General features: G+C 43.8%; 1 protein-coding gene across 4 annotated transcripts in view; it reads right to left on the bottom strand.

The window, feature by feature from the left end:
- The window catches only part of FAM193A (family with sequence similarity 193 member A), a 382,414-nt gene that overhangs the window by 23,987 nt on the left and 339,687 nt on the right, over positions 1-18,740 (bottom strand). For 3 of the 4 annotated variants that reach the window (XM_033950625.1, XM_033950616.1, XM_033950602.1), the window contains one exon: positions 8,434-9,250. In XM_033950625.1, the coding sequence (XP_033806516.1) occupies positions 8,434-9,250 (817 nt within the window). Of the gene's footprint in view, positions 1-8,429; positions 9,251-18,740 lie in introns of all 4 variants that reach the window. The other variant, XM_033950608.1, reaches the window with a different exon arrangement.

Genomic DNA, 18,740 nt, shown 5'->3' on the forward strand with positions numbered 1-18,740 from the left:
GCGTTATAGGTGATACATACTAGACATGTGAGACATACAAAAGCAGTGCCAAAAACCTAGGGAGGGCTGACTGTGCCGACCCTCAAGACCGAGAACCCAAAAGCAGAGTCCTGTCTTGCCGCCACATCCACTCTGTAAATTTTGGCAAACGTGAACAAAGTGGACCAAGGAGCTACTCAACAAATCTCCTCAGGGGAGATCACTTTAGCCTCGTCCCACGAGTAGGCCATACTCCTGGTAGAATGTGCCTTAACAGAAACAGGAGACTGTTTACCACAAAGAAAGTAGGTTGATGAAATGGCCCTATGAATCCATCTGGAAATAGTGGCCTTGGAAGTGGGAGTGCCTCGCTCAGAAGAATGAGTCAGCACAAAAAGGTGGTCAGAGAGGCGAAACTTGTTTGTGACCTCTAGATAGTGCATAAATCTGCAGACATCCAATTTCTGCAAAATGCAGTCCAGTTTCTTAGAATTAGTATGCTGTAAAACAGGCAAACACACTTCCTAATTAACATGGAATGCTGACGCCTCCTTCCTGCAGAAACAAAGGAACTGTGCAGAGAGATAGCCCCATCTCTGAGATCCTCAGGAAAGGCTCTCTACAAAACAGAACCTAGAGTTCCAAGACACGTCTCACTTAAGTAAGGGTGACCAGAAAACTGCCTTTAGCATCAGGTCCAAGAGAGAAGCGTCTTTCAGAGGCTCAAACAGAGACCAGACAAAACCAAGCTAAGGCCCCACAAAGGGAACGGCAGTTTGACTGGAGATCTAACGCGAAGAGCATCTTTCAAATCTGGTCACATCAACTATGGTTCCAGGCTCCAAAACTAAAGTCTAGTAACGTGGACCTGAAGGTGAGGTCCTTATCAAGGCCCGCCTGAAGAAAGCCTAGCACCACTGAAACTGGAGCAGAATAAGGCTCCACAATGGCCTGGTCGCACCAGTGTTGGAAAGTCTTCCACACCTTAGTGTAGGCAGACATAGTAGTTGACTTCTGAGATTTCAGAAGAGTAGAAATGACTACATCAGAATATCCTTTGCATTCCAAAGCTTCACACTCAACAGCCATGCCAAAAGAATAAAGTGATCGGGATCCTGCATGCAAACTGGATCCTAACAGAGAAAGTCTATTGTTCTCATGTCGTAACCCAATCAAGTATGTCTGTCTTGGAAGGTCTATGTTTATTATTTTTTGTTTGTTCCCTATTTATATTTAAATTTTTAATGTACAACGCTTTGTATTCCAGGAGTAGTGTTTTATCAAATTTTAATAAACTATGAAACTATGAAGGCTGCAACCTATGGAAGATGCATCAGAACTGCATACCATGGTCTACAAGGCCAATCTGGAGCCACCAGAATGACACTTCCCTGATGAGTCACAATCTGCTGAAGGACTCAAACTATCATGAGCCAAGGAGGAAAAACATACAGTAGAACTCCTTGCGGCCACTGCAGTACTAGAGCATCTAGGCTCTCATTTCAGGGCTCGGATCTTCAACTGAACAATCAGATGGCTTTTGAGTTCTTTGATGCTGCCATTAGGTGAAAGTTAGGTTGATCCCAGCACCGCACAATGGTTTGAAATGCTGCCGAGTACAGCACACACTCCCCTGGATCCTCATGTCCAGTCCCTAAATCTTGTAACCCTTTGATTCCCCCAATTCTACATCCAATGTACGTGCCCTGATCTTAAATCTGTTGTAAACTGCAGTGAATCCTAGCGGAAAATTGCGGTATAGAAGAAAATGTATGGTATGATTGGTATGATATGCTGAGGAAGTCTGCTTGAACACTATTGAAAGCCACCACATGGTGTTCCGAAAGGGCCTGTAGAAGACACTCTACCCAGTGAAAGATCAGGCAGGCTTCCTGAGCCAGAGAAGCACTCTTGGCTCCTCTCTGATGATTGACATAAGCCGCCGCTGTTGCATTGTCAGAGAAGAATCGGACCGCTTGGCCCTCCACAGTCATCTACAATTTCATCAGAGCCAAGCAAATGGCCTGCAGTTCCAATTGGTTGATTGACCATTTCCTTTGAGAGGGTGTCAAACACCCCTGAATGGGATGACAGTTGAAATGGGCTCCCCAGCCGCAGAGACTGGCATCTGTCATCACAACCATTCATGACGCAATCCACAGTGGCATGCCCCTGGACAGGGACTGTGGAAGGCACCACCAATTCATGCTGGCTCTGGCCTCCCAAATTCAAGGAAGAGCTGTGTGCAATGCTTCCGTCTGCAGAGTCCAGCAAGAGAGCAATGCGTGCTGAAGAGGATGCATATGTGCCCTTGCCCACGGGACCACATCTATAAAGGCCACCATGGACCCCAGGACCCGGAGATAGTCCTATGCAGATGGAGATGCTTTGTCCAGAAAAAATCTGAGAGCAGAGCTTCTGTCTACGTGCCTCTGGAAGATAAACTCAGCCAGTTGCCATGCCAAACAATGCCAGTTGCCTAGATATTCCAGGGATTGCGTCAGGATCAAATTGTTTTGCCTGTAATTCACAATCCAACCCAGGCCTTCCAGGACCTGGACCATATGATTCATTGTGTACTGACCCTCAGCCAATTGGGTGTACCTGCAGTCCCATCTTCCTCAAGTCAGCTGCCACTACCACCATCACCTTGGTGAAGGTATAAGGCACCGTTGCCAGGCCAAAAGGCAGAGCTGAGAACTGGTAATGTTCCAGAAAATGAAACCAGAGGAATTTCCAGAGCATCTGATAAACTGGAACATGTAAGCAAGCCTCTGCAAAATCCGGAGAGGCAAGGAACTCTCTCGGGGCCACCGCTATGACAGACCGCACTGTCTCCATGTGAAAAGGTGACCTTGAGTACTGCATTGACGTCCATAAGATCCAGGATTGGTCTCCAATCGTCTGAGCTTTTCTTTAGCATGATAAAGCATATGGAATATCTGCTCAAGCCCGAGTCTTTGGGTGGCACTGGTTCTAATAGCCAACCATCTTTGTACAGTGGTTTGTCCTTTGACTGCCTTATCTGGGCGCCCCGCGGGAGAGTCCACAAACCAATCTATCAGAGGCCGGGCAAATTCTAGCTTGTAGCCGGATTGAATAATGTCCAGAACCCACTGATCGGACGAGATGTACACCCAGGCCTGAGGGAACGCTGACAGTCTGCCCCTGATATGTAGAGAGACCTCCCTTAGCTTAGCATCATTGTGCCTTTTTGGCAGAGAGAGCTGAATGGGAGGCAGAAGACTGGCTATGCCTGGAGCCCAAGAACCTCTCTGCCTGTAGCCCTGGGAAAATCTCTGAGACATGAAGCTTGAATACAGGCGAGAAAACCTGGAACCATGAAAATTAGAGCACCCCAAACCTCTAGAGGCTCCGAGTCTGCTGTCAGGCATAGTTTTAGGGCGACGGTCCACTACAGAATGCATGAGACCATTGAAGCTCTTGTCAAATAACAATAACCCTTTAAAGGGAAGCCTAGCAAGAGTAGCTTTAGAGGTGGAAGCACCAGCCCACTGTCTAATCCAGCGCATTCTGTGAGCAGATATTAAATACGCTGACATCTTTCCTAGGACCCGCGCATAAGATCATACAGGGTGTCAGCAACATAATCTACTCCAGCCAAAAGAAGCTGAGGAGGGGGCTCTACAGACTCACGTTTCAGAATATGCAGCCTGGACAAACAAGCGCACCACTGAGGCAGATTTGACTCCCAAAGCCACTGTCTCAAAGAATCTCCTGAGAACCCCATCCACATGGTGGTCTGCATGTTCATAAGCATACCACCCTCACTGGGAAGGGAGGTGCACCTAGTCACCTGTGCAACCAAAGAGTTCACTTTAGGCTGACCAAGAAGCTGCTGGCACTCTTGCTGCATGGAGGACAAATGGGACATAGCCCTCGCTACTTTGAGAGCACCTTCCGGAGAATCTCATTGCTCCAAGATCAAAATGCTCATATCCAGATTCCAGGGAAAAGTGGAAGATTGAGCTTATACTCCACAAAGGAGAAAGGAGGAAGTAGAAGGAGCTGGCTGAGTGACTAAATTCAAATCCTGCAGAGTCTCTGATATGAGAGCAGGTAAAGCAGCAGACTTAAACGTAGAACTGTGGGATTGTCCCCAGGTTCTAAAGCCAGAGATGGATCCAAAGATCCGGCATACTGTCCCGAGTCTCCCCAGGTCACCTCTCGATCCATTTTTAAAGATGGGCGTAACATTAGCTATCTTCCAATCCTCCGGGATCACGCCTGTTTTCAGGGATAGATTACAAACCTGCTGTAGTAGTTCCACTATTTCCTCCTTTAATTCTTTCAGCACCCTTGGGTGGATTCTGTCTGAGCCCGGAGATTTGTCAGTTTTTAATCCATCTATCTGCTTGCGTACGTCTTCAAGGCTTACCTCCATGGATGTTAATTTTTCTGCTTGATCTCCTTTCAAGATTTTTTCAGGTTCCGGCACGTTGGACGTGTCCTCTTTTGTAAATACTGACGAAAAGAACATGTTTAGTCTATCCACCACTTCTTTTTCCTCTTTCACCACTCCTTTCCCATCTCCTTCATCCAACGGTCCCACCTCCTCCCTTGCCATATCTGAAGAATGGTTTGAAATTTCGTGCTTCCCTGGCTAGCCTCTCTTCATATTCTCTTTTTGATCTTCTAACCACGCAGTGACATTCTTTTTGATGCTTCCTGTGCTCTTTCCAGTTCTCCCCGGTTTTGTTTTTTTTTCCTTTTCCGGAATGAATGTTTCTTGTCTTCTATCGCTTTCTTACAGCAGCTGGATTAAAGAATAACTGTCCTATGCTGGAAACACCTCTTCGATGCTGATCTTCAGGCTGTCAGTCAGACCGTACCTCCACCCCTCCAGACTGACAAATGTGCTTAGGGAAAAGGTGGAGGTGAAAACACAGCTGGCGACCTGCGAGGCACAACTGAGCCTCCAAAGGACACCTAACAGCTTGTGCTCGATCCCCTGCTAAAGAGAAAGTAAGGAAAAAGCGGGGATGGTCCTGAGCTCCTAAGAAACAAATGCAGGCTGGCTAACAGGTACCATCAGGCAATGGTGTACCAAAGGGAGGGGGGATGTCTGCCCCGGGTGCCCAGCAGGCCAGGTCCGGAACCTCCCGTGCTGCTCTAAATGGCACCTCAGCGTGGCTGCCAACTCTGCTCCAGAATAAGTACGGCAACCGTGACTGCATCTACCGCCTCTGCTCCAGAAGAGGTAAGTGACGTTGGAGGGGGTGGACCAGCAGCCGCAATCATTGTGGGACCTTGCTGCAACTCCCTGTGTCTGCTGGCCCACCCCCTCCGACATCACTTATCTTTTCCGGAGCAGAGGCAGCAGAAGCAGTCATTGCGGGACCTTGCTGATTTGGATGGAGAGAGAATGGAGCATAACAGGGTGGTGGAAGGAGAGAAAGAAGGTCAGGGTGGTATGGAAGCATGGTGAAGGAAAAGAAAGGATGTCAGGGTGTTATGGAAGGGTGGTGAAGGGGGTCAGGGTGGTGAAGGGTGAGAAAGGGAGTCAGGGTGGTATGGAAGGGTGAGAAAGGGGTCAGGGTGGTTAAGGGAGAGAAAGGGGGGTCAGGGTGTTATGGAAGCGTGGTGAAGGGTGAGAAAGGGGGTCAGGATGGTGAGGGAGAGAAAGGGGACAGATGCTGATGGAAATAGGGGGAAGGGAGAGGAGAGTGTGAAATGCCAGACCATGGGGGTGTGGGAGAAGAGAGGAGAGAGATGCCAGACCATTGGAGGAGGAAAGGGAAGAAGATGGATGCCGGACCAATGGGGGTGAAGGGAGAGATGGAAGGGGGAGGCATAAAGTTTCTGGAAGGGGAATAGAAGGAGAGAAGATGCCATATAGAAGGGGCAGAGAGAGGGTAGACAGTGGATGAAAGGAAGAGAGCGACAAGAAGATGAGGAAAGCAGAAACGACAAGGTAGAAAAAAAATTATATTTATTTATTTTTTTTGCTTTAGGGTAGATGCATCGCTGTTTCTGTGGTGTTGCAATGTATGCAGAGTCTAGCTTCTTGGTGCTTCAGTTTAACCTTTGTCTATGTATTTCTATTTTATCTCCCCTTTTACAAAACTGTAGAGCATTTTTTAGCGTTGGCTGTGGTGGTAACAGCTCTGATGCTCAGAATTCTATGAGTATCTGAGCTGTTACCACCGTGGCTAAAAACCACACTACAGTTTTGTAAAAGGGGAAGGGTTCATTTGTGATTACATATTCTATACTAGGCAAAGGTGTTTTCTGTGTTCTGTGTGTTCAAAAAGACGTGGTTTTCTGTTAGGATTGACTATGTAGGATTGATCTGTACTAGTCTGGCTTGTTTAGTTTTACAATGGGTGTATTGATGTACTGCTCACTGCAGTATGCAAGATGCTGCCTTTTCCTAGGACACTCTTGTGTGATGTGTGGATTGTTACTAAAAATCATGTTTTTCATACAGATGGGGGGAGGAGGTGTCAAAAAATGATGGGCCCCGGGTGTCACATATGCTAGGTACGCCACTGCCATCAGGGATTGGCTTGTCAGCTGCAGACAGGAGTCTGCATGTTCGCTACGCAGGCAGAGCTAAAGAAATGCTTTGAGCACAAAGCAAACCCCGAAAAAGGATAAAAAATAAGAAGAAAATAAGAAAAAGGGGAGAGCAGAATAGAAACACTCCTTCAGGTGGAAACACCTAGCAAGTCAGATTTTCAGGATATTTACAATGAACATGCTTAGATGCATATTCATTATAGATATTCTGAAAACCTGACTCCTTCAGGCTCGCATGCAGAAGGGAAAAACTACAGGTGACAGTAGAGCTCTCAGTGAAGTACAAGAGGATCAGAAAAAAAAAAAAAATCCAGAGTGGATTCCTTCTGCAGATGGTCCATGGCCATTGGGAGATAACCCACTTGTCTAGAATGTCTCACTTATTGCACTGGAATAGTGGTTAGAGAAGCAGACTAACAGAAGGAAGTCAGGATTCAAATCCCATTGCTACTCCCTAATACCTTGGCCAAGTTACTTAATCCTCCATTGCTGTATGTATAAAATTAGACTGTAAGCCCTCCAGGGATCAGGAATACCCATAATATCTATATTCAAATCATCTTGAGCTACTACTGAGAAGGTATGAACTAAATCTAATAAACAAACATGAGCTTTTGAGACCATACAAGTCCCTTCATGCAGGACCAACAACTGGTAGGGTTTAGGGAAGAAGACACATGCTCTAACCAAATGGTTCTTGATTCAGTCCTTGAGATTCATCTAGTCAGGTTTTCAGAATATCTATAATGAATATGCATCTAAGCATGTTCATTGTAAATATCCTGAAAATCTGACTTGCTAGGTGTTTCTAGGGACCAAATTCTGAACCCCTGACTTCAGCAAATAGTGCGGTGCCAGAGGAAATAAGCCTGTTTACTGGTCAATAACTGAAAAGGTGTCAACTAAAGTCAAATATCATTATACCATTTATCCAAGGAACCAGAATTGTCTTCAGTTTAAGAAAAGCATTTGCTGGAAACTAGGAAGCAGTACTTTGAAGACTATTTTTCTCAGTTCTTGGAACTAATACTTATTTCTGCAACCTGAGTGACTTGCCTGGTCTGCTCATATTCTGATCAGGAATTGACTTGAATTTGTCTGCAGCTCTTGCTACTGCCTGGCCTGCTGTAGGCTGGTTGTGAACCCCCATATGCCAAGAATTATACTTGGTTCCACAAATAGTGAAAGATGACTATGTTTCTAGGCTCAAGGAATCAGCCTGGTTCCCGACACTTCAAGGAGACATGTGGTCTTAAAAACTCACTTAGTACATTATCTTTGCATCATAACCTATGATGTATCTAGTTTATTCCAGGACCAGTATGGCTATTAGCATTCTATACCATCAGTCTCAAATGAAATGGAATTATGTCACCATACCATGAAAATCCTGATATGTTAAAAGGCTTGATGGAAAGTCATAATACTATATACACACAAGGAAGACAAGCACCATTTTAAATAAATTTGTAAAAAAATCTCTTCTTTCAAATCGTATTTAAAAACAGAATGCTGGAAAGTAAATGCCACATACAAATTAAATTGGAATGGAACAGTTGGCCAAGTACCAGGTAGGCTGATCTGTTTCTTCCAATGATGTTCATTTTAACCGTAGGCAAGCCACTTTATCTTCCACTGCCTGAGCTACAAACACAGGGACTATTTACTAAAGTATGCTACTACCTTAGTGTATGCTAACATACCTAAAATGTGCTTTATTTTCCACAGATCTAGTTTAATACAATGGGACCAATTACTACACACTAACATAGTAGAGCACTTTAGCAAATGCAATCCTTAGATTATAAATCTCCTAGGGAAATACATGCTGCTGCTGTATAAATGTAATTTGTCCTGAAAATGTACGAGCTGAAAAAAAATTCTTGCATGATTGTAGTTTTTTCTACTTACCAATGGAATTGTTAACTTTATCTTTCTTTTTCTTATTTTTCTTGGTCTTTCCTCTAGGTTGAGGTGAATCTGCTATTATCAATTTGCTGTTTTGATGCTCCCCAGGAGAAGTGGACTCATTTCCTGTGTGAACTTTCTCTTCCTTGACATGATTCAACTGTTTTTTGTTATTGTTACTATTGACTTTTTTCTCTTCCTTTTTCTGCTCTGCTACAGGCATGAGATCTACCCCTTTAACTTTGGATTCTATTTGGTTTTTGATACTAGACTGAATCTCAGCCATTTTTGAGGATTCCATAGGTTTTTTAATTTGTTCCAAGTTGGGTTTATTATTTTGTTTCAGTTTTTGCTTGTCATTACTTTCCTTATGATGCATTATGTCAAAAAGAAGAGAAAGTTGCTCCTGTTTAAACTTCATCTCTTTCTGGGAAGATTGCTTTGAGTCTCTAGTGCTTGTTGAGGTAATCACCTCACTGATAACCTCCGTTACAGGCCTCTGTTCCATGATACTAGTCTGCCTAGACAGTAAAGTGGAAGTGGTCTCTACTCTGTCTGATTGCTCAAATGTGCCATTTTGAATATTTTCTGGGTGGTTTGGCATAGGTTCTCTCACTGGTTGAAAGTTATGTGAAACTGGGCCTGTCTTTTGAGAGTCTTTATTTGCTCGTTCTCTTTTCTTTTTCTTCAGAGCTCTTAGCTCCTGAAGTCGTTGCAATTCTTGCTTTAGTCGCTCTTCTTCCTCTTCTCTTTGTCTCTGTAGTAGCTGTTGTTCCTCTCTCTCTCTTGCCTCTTCATCTTGTCGAGCCTTTTCTTCTAGCTACAAAATAGGAAAAATACCTAACTGCAATATCATGGAGAGAGCAAAAACTTAAGCATTTAAAATAAATTAGTATTTATTATTTGGGTGGCAAAGATTTATGGAATAGAATTAAAGTAAAAATATATCCTAACTCCCCATTTGATCAAAATACTCAAACAGTTAAGCATTAAGAACCTTGTTACTGGTTCTTTATAAGTAATGCTTCTTAAATTTCTTGAAAATATATTATTTGCTAGAAAAGATCCATTGCACAATGGTAATACCCAGTCAGCAGATTCAAAATGCACAAATATCAATTACCAAAAGGACTGTAGCAGAATGGCTAAGTTAGATGGCTATGTGGAAAGGCTTAAAAATATGGGGGTGGTAGAGGAACCCTGGGTAGTTCTGAATGAAGGCTCATGGTGCTGTGGAATATAGGGCAACTGAAGAAGAGAAAACTGCTGGAATAAAGGAAAATGAGTAATAGTAACTACAGTAGAATGTGTCAAGTAGGTTAAATATTTTGTAAGTAAACCAAAATTATAGGTAGCTGGCAATTGACAGACAAAACTAGGGAAACAATGTGCTCATTTTCTCAGCATGCTTTTCTAGCAGAATAGAAAATAAATAACTATTGCGAATAAAGTCAAACCTGAAAAAAATGGTATACAGATTTTTCCAAAGCATTACTGTATGAATACTCCAAAGGCTTCATCTACCCTCAGTATCCAGTGAAGATTCTCTTAGCCTAAACACCATCCCACCTGCAACAGTAAACTGCCCTTCACATCAATGAAGGTCTACATATTATTTTGTACCTGGGGCAATGAAGGGTTAAGTGACTTGCCCAGAGTCACAAGAAGCTGCAGTGGGAATCAAACCTGGTTCCCCTGGTTTTCAGGTCACTGCACTAACCACTGGGCTACTCCTCCATTCTAACAATCAGTTCCTACAATACAGTAGTAAGGGTCAGAAAATTAGGTTTTTCTTTTTAACTATGATATTCTCCTGTGCAATCATAGTAATAAAGAGGTCATCTTGCTACTGCCAACTGGAGAGGGGTGCATGGGCATGCATTTTAGCAGCCAATTCTCTTGAAAAACAAACATTTGCATACTGATGTGCTAGGGAGCAAGAGAGCATTTGTGCCTCAAGCAGTGTCCTCGTCTCCTGAAAAACTGAAACCTGTCTCATGAGCTGAATTGTATAACACCATGGTGTCCTGGGCAGCTCAAAGCACAAGTCAGATTATAGGTGGTAGAGGACAATGATTCAATCAGGGAGCATTGCTGCTCTTTTCCTCTTGATCAATTGGAGAAGTGATGGAGAGGCTAGGAACAGAAGGGGGGTTCATATTAGAAAGGATATAAAGCAGAGATCTGTCAGTGTATATGAGAGAGAATGATCAGCATCCAGTATGGAGGGGCAGCGATAAAGGGAATTCTTTCACACTTTGATCAATTTTCCTTCCCATCCTCAACTCTTAAGATTTTCTTCCTTTTTTTCTCTCTCCTCACCCATCCCCATCTATCTTCTCTCTGCCTTTCCTCTTCTTTTCCCAAACTGACCCCCTTTCCTTCTCAGCATCAAACACTAAGATCCCGTTACCACCACACCTAAAAAAAAATGTAAAAGAATAAACTTAATACTGAGATAAATGATCAATCAGAAAATGCATATTTAAAACAAACCAAACTCCCCATACCTATAGCAGGTATTTTCTGTGAACAGCAGAGGTAAGTCCTCACAAGTGGGTAGCATCCCTGAGGCATAACTTTGGACAGGTGCAATAAACTTCTCCAGGCAGAATTCTGTGCTACTGCACAATGCAGAATATGTGCAGAATTCCCCAGAGTCACAGAATTACCTGATGTCTGCACAGATTTTTGTGTTGGGTTAGTCGGCACTCTCTCACTGCCATTTCCCTCTACCGCAGTCCTGCCCTCGTGATGATGTCACATCCTTTCTTTGGGGGGACCATGGTAGAAGGAAGCCTACAGAGCTGGTAGCAAGTTACCATTAACTAGAATTGGCGTCACAGAGGTAGTGGAAGCATGCTGGACTGGGGACAATGAGGAGAGAGAGATGTTAGCTGTGGGGGACAGGGGCGAGGGAGATGCTGGCTGGGGGAGTCAGGGGTGAGAGAGATGCTGGCTCAGGAAGGTTAGGGAGTACCAGCTAGGGACAAATGGGGTGAGAGATGCTGGCTCGGTGTGTGTGTATGTGGGGGGGAGGGGGAACAGGATGAGAGAAGTCACTAAATGAGAAAATTTTGAAGGCTTTGCTTTCTCTAGTATAATTTAATGAAAATATTAAATTGTACAGAAATTTTGGATAATTAGCAAAAATATTGTTTAAATGTTGTCAAATAAAGTTGCAGAATTTGGATTTTTTTTGTGCAGAATTTTGAATTCTTTTGCACAGAATTCCACCAGGAGTAAAAACTCATCTTATCACTGAAAATGTTAGTATAGAATGGATCAGTTATGAAGGCCTGTTGCTCACTAATGGCCTCTTTTACAAAGCCGCACTAATGGCCCCGAAGCCCATAGAGATTTAAAGGGCTTCGGGGCTGCGCAGTTTTCTAAAAGAGGCAATAAGTTTGTATGTCAAAGTCAAGTGTCTCAAAAGGTTACAGTGGGCAGCTTAACTTGAGTGGGGGATTCAAAAGAAGCAGGCCTTGAATGAGCCAAAGAACTAAAGGCTGTGCAGGGATGGGTTTACCTTCTACATAATGGTGATAAGTTACAGCTACATGAAAGTGAACCCTGATGGAGTTGGTCTTGAAGCTTGATTCCAAGAATTAAAGTACTCACAAAGCTTTTATGTGGCGCAGGAAAAAAGAACTAAGGTCTTTGATACAGCAAGATGCAAACCTCCTCCACTTGAAACCCTAAGACCATCTAGAAGAGTCTCTCAGGGCAACCAAAGCAACCTTCTCAACATCCAAGCTGTGAGGACAACCACTTGAAGTTAGGATGAAATAAAGTCCCCTGTGTGATCAACGATGGAGAATTCCCTAATCTAGCTAATCTCCATATGGATAGATCTTGAAGGGAAACCAGACTTGCCTTGGCCAAAATACAGACATAAGTATCATACAGTAGGTACCTTTTCCTATTCTGAGAACTTTCAACAGAGTTCTTTTTAAATAGGAGTTGAAGTGGAAGATACATATACAGAGGACCCCTCCCCCCCTCCTCCAACAATTTATAGGGATGACATCTGAAGCCAATTTGTCATGAGTTTTGAAACAGAACTGAGAAAGTTTACTGATCTAGGGACAGGCAAATGGATCATGGAAGTTCCTAACTTGTGAAAAATCATTTCCACTACTTCTGAGTCAGGGAGCCCTTGTGTGACCACAAAACATGACCAAGTTTGAATGCCAGGATGCTATTTCCCACTAGTTAACTGGCTCTGAGGGTCATCTCCCAAGTTGGCTCAGGTCCATATTTTGATCTCCCAACACAGGAGGTTCAAACCTATTCCTCTCTGCTTGTTGATATAATATATGGCTACTTGACTGACTGAATAAAAATAATTTTGATAGCTACCTGATTTCTAAAACCCTTTGGAGCATTCTAAATTGCTCTTAGCTCCAGAAAGATGTAGTTCTTCAAGAGCAGACAACAGGCCCTGTGTGTAGATCCTACCTTCACAGGCTCCCCAGCCCAGTTTGAACATGTTTGCACTTAGAACAATTTGAACTCAAGGAATTTGGAAAGGAACCCTTTTTACGAGATTGTATTGGTTTAAACATTAAGAGAGGGAGTCGTTCCTCAATGGCCTGGTGACACTATCCCATAACTTAACAGCCCAATATTCAAAAGAAAACATCATAAGAATGGTCATACTGGGTCAGACCAATGGTCCATCTAGTCCAGAATCCGGTTTCCAACAATGGTTAATCCAGATCACTAATACCTTGCAAAATTCCAAAGAGTAGTAAGATTTCATGCTACTGACCTCAGAGATAAGTAGTGGCTATCCCCATATTTGGTAAAAGGGTTGTGGATTTGATAGACTGTCTTTTAATGATTCAACCAAATTGGTTTACATATATTGTATGCAGGTACATTCTCTATCCCTAGTGGGCTCACAATCTAAGTTTGGTACCTGGAACAATGGAGGGTAGTACGATGCAATACTAGTAACAGAGATTTTCTATTACAATACTGAGATATTTGCTGACTGGAAAGTCTGAAAGTAGCGCTCATTTTGAAGGGGAAAAACATTGCCCACAGAAAAGATGTTAAACTATTATTGGACCAGATATTTATTCAAGGCCCTTAAATCCAAGATGGAATGGAATCCCCATTTTCTTTAACCAGGAAATACTTCAAATCCATGCTTTCTTTCTTATAGTAACATAGTAGATGACAGCAGATAAAGACCCGAATGGTCCATCCAGTCTGCCCAACCTGATTCAATTTAAATTTTAAAAAATTTTTTCTTAGCTATTTCTGGGCAAGAATCCAAAGCTCTACACGGTACTGTGCTTGGGTTCCAGCTACGAAATCTTCGTTAAAACCTACTACAGCCCATCTACACCCTCCCAGCCACTGAAGCCCTCCCCAGCCCATCCCCCACCAAATGACCATACACAGACACAGACCATGCAAGCCTGCCCAGTACTGGCCTTAGTTCAATATTTAATATTATTTTCTGATTCTAGATCCTTTGTGTTCATCCCACACTTCTTTGAACTCAGTCACAGTTTTACTCTCCACCACCTCTCTCGGGAGCACATTCCAGGCATCCACCACCCTCTCCGTAAAGTAGAACTTCCTAACATTGCCTTTGAATCTACCACCCCTCAACCTCAAATTATGTCTTCTGGTTTTACCATTTTCCTTTCTCTGGAAAAGATTTTGTTCTACGTTAATACCCTTCAAGTATTCTCCTGTTTGAATGGATTAGACTGCATTGAACTTCAAGAGGGAGGACAGTTCATTGGTAAGTTCCTGCTGTAGAGAGTATGCCCACTTTTGGTGGGCAATATAGCAATATTTCAAAAAGATTTAGCTTTTAGACACCCCAGTTGATTCTGAAAATCTAAATGTCAAATGTTATAATGGGCCAACATTTTGCATAAAACCTTGGACTCTCTCCCATTTGTAGTTAATCTGTACAGCAATTGTGATGCTGGTTTGATTTATCTAGAATCCAGTCAAAATCCCTGATAGTTTGGCTCAAGAGCTGATTGTAGTTTCTAGTCTCTCCTCTATTTGGGATAACAGCGAAGTAGTCAAGAATACAAAAGTGAAAAGTACATCATCTTCTGAGAACAGTATGGTCTTTGTGGTATATGTCATTAGACCATCTCTTTGAAGATTTTATTTTTTTGGGGGGGAGAATATGGCTCTGGAGAAGGCTCTTAGAATATTACTGTTTTCTAAACAGAGTAACTTGCCTCTATCTTGAAGGAAATCCACCCCTCTACATGTCAGATCACCGAGCTTTTCTTGCATATTTAGAATGCAGGTTGGCTGTACACAACCTACCCATCGCTGAAGCTGTCAATTCCATGTTAACACATCACAGATTAACCTGATCATGTGCTTTCAATATTCATTCCCCCCCTTCTCACCAATGACGTGAATTATACAGATTGAACCTCAAGAAGAGAAATCACAAACTCCTCAAGTCTTATAATGTTTCACATATACTGGCTCATTAAAAACTTGTAAGAGGCTAAATGGGAAGAAAGTACAGCATTCTGAAAAATCTTTCTCATAGGAGGGTAAAAAAAGCACAGAGGTAGAGTACTACTATTCTTAAGCTTCTTATGAGTGGATTCAATCATTAATGAGTAGTAAAGAAGTAGTTACTTCTCAAATCCAGGATCTTTCTGGACTCTACACATGAAGGCTGCGTTCTTGTTCACAGGGTGCTTGGGGATGGGGCTTCCACATTTTCATTTGTGTACCTCTCAGGATCTTGTGAACAGATACTCTCATGCTTTCCTTGGATGAACTGAAAGATGTCCAATATTCCAGCTCTGGGTTCCTCCTCCTCTATCTAAAATTTTTGAAGGAAAGGCTCATTAGGGTGGGAAGTGGGGATGTATGAACTTTATCCATTCTTGGGGTAGAGGTAGATCTAAGAAGAATCAGTGGGGCCCTCCTCTTTTGAGAATAGTGCCGATTCTAATTGAAGAAAGTACTCCTGTAGAGAAATCTGGGTGTGTCAGCCTACCAGTTATGACTTTGGTGATGGTGATTCTTGAATTGGCTCTTATACTCAATGCTCTCTTCAGTTGTTATCTGTAGGGTGATAACAGCTGAACCAATATATGCTTGCTCCTAGTATTGTGCTCTGAGATCTAGTGTCAATATCTTTTCAACCTTGCTCAATGCACATCATCAGAATCCTACCTTTTCTTTAGATGGTATTGGGTAATGTCTTGTCTCAAGGGGGTGCTATCAAGACTCAACTGGTCTTTTTTTAAAAGAGAGGTCTTTGTTGTGAGGGTGGAGAACAATGTAGCACAGAGTCATGCACAGCATAATAGACTCAGAGCTTCTAATCTAGAAGTTTATGATGCCAAGAAAAGCTTTTCTTGTACAAGTTCTGTCTGGATGACATTACCTAATTGTGAGGACTTGTCATTCTGCTTGTTCTTGGAGAATAAAGACCCCGATTCACTAAAGACAGTGATTGTCACCTACCCGATTCACTAAATGGTCCACTACCTATTTTACGATCCGATCCACCTATGCAAATTAGTAAAACCCCATGCAAAATAGCCAAGTGATTGATTCATTAACAATTGCTTGGCTATTTTGCATCAGGTTTTACGACTGTTAGTAATTGTTATCAACAGGTCTGCCTGGTGTTTTTTTTTTTTTTTTAATGGGCCAGATATTTTGCGTGTATTACACGCAAAATATCTGGCCAATAAAAAAATAGCCTCCCCCTGACAAAGTGCTCCCTCCCTGAACTCCAAAAAATGGCAGAAGGAATGCCGACTCCCTCCTACCATCAGCGCTCCCCCCCACAGTGCTCTAAAATATGGCAGGAGGGATGCCGACTTCTTCCTGCCATCGGACCAACTCCTTTCCTCCCCCCCAAAAAAACACAGGAGGAATGCCCACTCCCTCCTGCCACCGGACGCGGATCCCCGCTTCCCCTCCCCTTACCTCTAAAAGTTGGGAGCAGGAGGGGTGCTCAGTCCCTCTTGCTCCTCTGACGAACTGCGGGCCTTAGGCCCCGCCCCAGTTCATCATTTGCTTTGGCAAAACAATGGCCAATCAGGGACTTCCTTAGGCTCATCCCTAAGGAAGTCCCTGATTGGCTCAGGCGCCTCAGTCTACTCCCAAAGGAGAAGCCAGAGGCACTTGAGCCAATCAGGGCCTTAGGCCCCTCCCTGTGTATCATATGATGCACCGTGGCAGTGCCTAAGGCCCGCATTTCATCGAAGGAGTCCGGAAGAGCAGGAGGGACTGAGCACCCCTCCTGCTCCCAACATTTAGAGGTACTGGGAGGGGGAATCTGCGTCTGATGGGAGGGAGTGGCTTCCTTCCTGCAGTTTGTTTTGGGTGGGGTGGGAGGAGGAAAGGAGTTGGCCCGATGGCAGGAGGGAGTCTGCATCCTTTCTGCCATATTTTAGAGCATGGTGGGGGAGCGCCGATGGCAGGAGGGAGTCAGCATTCCTCCTGCCATTTTTTGGGGCACGGGGAGGGGGGAAGAGATGGAGCGTTTTTTCAGGGGGGAGGCTTTTTTTCTTTTTTTTATATTGGCCCTTTCCTCTGTGCCTCCATCCTTCTCAGCTGAGATCCCTTCTTCCCCCCCCCCCTCCTCCTTCTCTCTCAATCCTCACTCACATCCACTCTGATGATCCACTCACTCTGTACTCTACAATCTGCTCATTCATACTTCTTGCTAACTTACCCTCCCTAGTCCCCCATTCCCTAACTTGCTCTTCTTTGCCACAATACTCCTTCAACCCTTTATTCATCCTCTCATCCCAATTCATCTGCATTAGTCAGCCATTAGCAGCAATCTGCTTTAAGATGCATCCTCTGCCTCTGCTCCCAAACTGTCATCTTTTGAACTGTATGGTTTAAAGCATGACAAGTCCAGACCTGAAAGGACTGTAATTCTGCTCTAATTAGAGGATGTCTTGTGATTATAATCACAAGCAAACTATGTGGAACCAATTCCTAGACTTCCAAGAGTTAAAATGGTGTGGTTTATTAATATAAAATGTAAATTTAAAATATAAATGCAATAACAACAAATAAATACAAAGCTAAACACTCTATTAAGGCATAAAGTCCTTGCTGTAGTCAGATGGCCATGGTGTAATGATTCAGAACCATGCATGCTAGTATATCTGGGATGGAATATCTAGTTATTTATTATGGAAGAATAATAATGGTATTACCAAAGTCCTGCTCAAGATCCTATTCTTTATTATAAAAGATGTGGGATGTGCATTTCTGAACCTCTCCTGATCCAAATAGCACAGTTACTTACCGTAACAGGTGTTATCCAGGGACAGCAGGCATATATTCTCACATGTGGGTGACGTCATCTACGGAGCCCCGGCGCGGACAGCTTTTCAAGCAAACTTGATTGAAGTTTCAAGTTTGCACACTGCACCACGCATGTGCATGCCTTCTCGCCCACTAGAGGGCGCATCCCACCTCGTGGTCCTCAGTTCCATAACTAGCAAGGAAGCCATCCCCGGGGAGGCGGGCGGGTTGTGAGAATATATGCCTGCTGTCCCTGGATAACACCTGTTACGGTAAGTAACTGTGCTTTATCCCAGGACAAGCAGGCATGATATTCTCACATGTGGGTGACCTCCAAGCTAACCAAAAACAGGGCAGGTGGGAGGATGGCAATTTAGGAAAACAGATTTTGTAAAACTGACTGGCCAAACCGGCCGTCACTCCTGGATAGAGTGTCCAGACAGTAATGAGAGGTGAATGTATGAACCGAAGACCAAGTGGCAGCCTTACATATTTCCTCCATCGGAGTGGATCGGAGAAAGGCTATCGAAGCTGCCATTGCTCGGACCTTGTGCCCCGTGACTCGACCCGGGGGAGGAAGGCCAGCCTGAGCGTAGCAAAAGGAAATGCAAGCGGCCAACCAGTTAGACAGAGTGCGCTTGGAAACTGGATGCCCTAATCGATTGGGATCGAAGGACAAAAACAATTGAGGAACCTTCCGATGAGACCTGGTGCGTTGAAGATAATATGCCAACGCCCTCTTACAGTCAAGCGTGTGAAGCGCCGTCTCGCCGGGATGGGAGTGGGGCTTCGGGAAGAACACAGGAAGGACAATGGACTGATTGAGGTGGAAGTCAGACACAACTTTAGGTAAAAACTTAGGATGGGTGCGGAGAACCACCTTGTCGTGATGAAAGACAGTGAAAGGAGGGTCCGCAACTAAGGCTTGCAACTCCCCAATCCACCTGGCGGAGGTGAGGGCGATCAGAAACACCGCCTTCCAAGTCAGAAATTTCAAGAGGGACTTGTTGAGTGGCTCAAAA

Source organism: Geotrypetes seraphini, chromosome 1, assembly GCF_902459505.1.
Source record: "Geotrypetes seraphini chromosome 1, aGeoSer1.1, whole genome shotgun sequence".
Taxonomy (NCBI): Eukaryota; Metazoa; Chordata; class Amphibia; order Gymnophiona; family Dermophiidae; genus Geotrypetes; species Geotrypetes seraphini.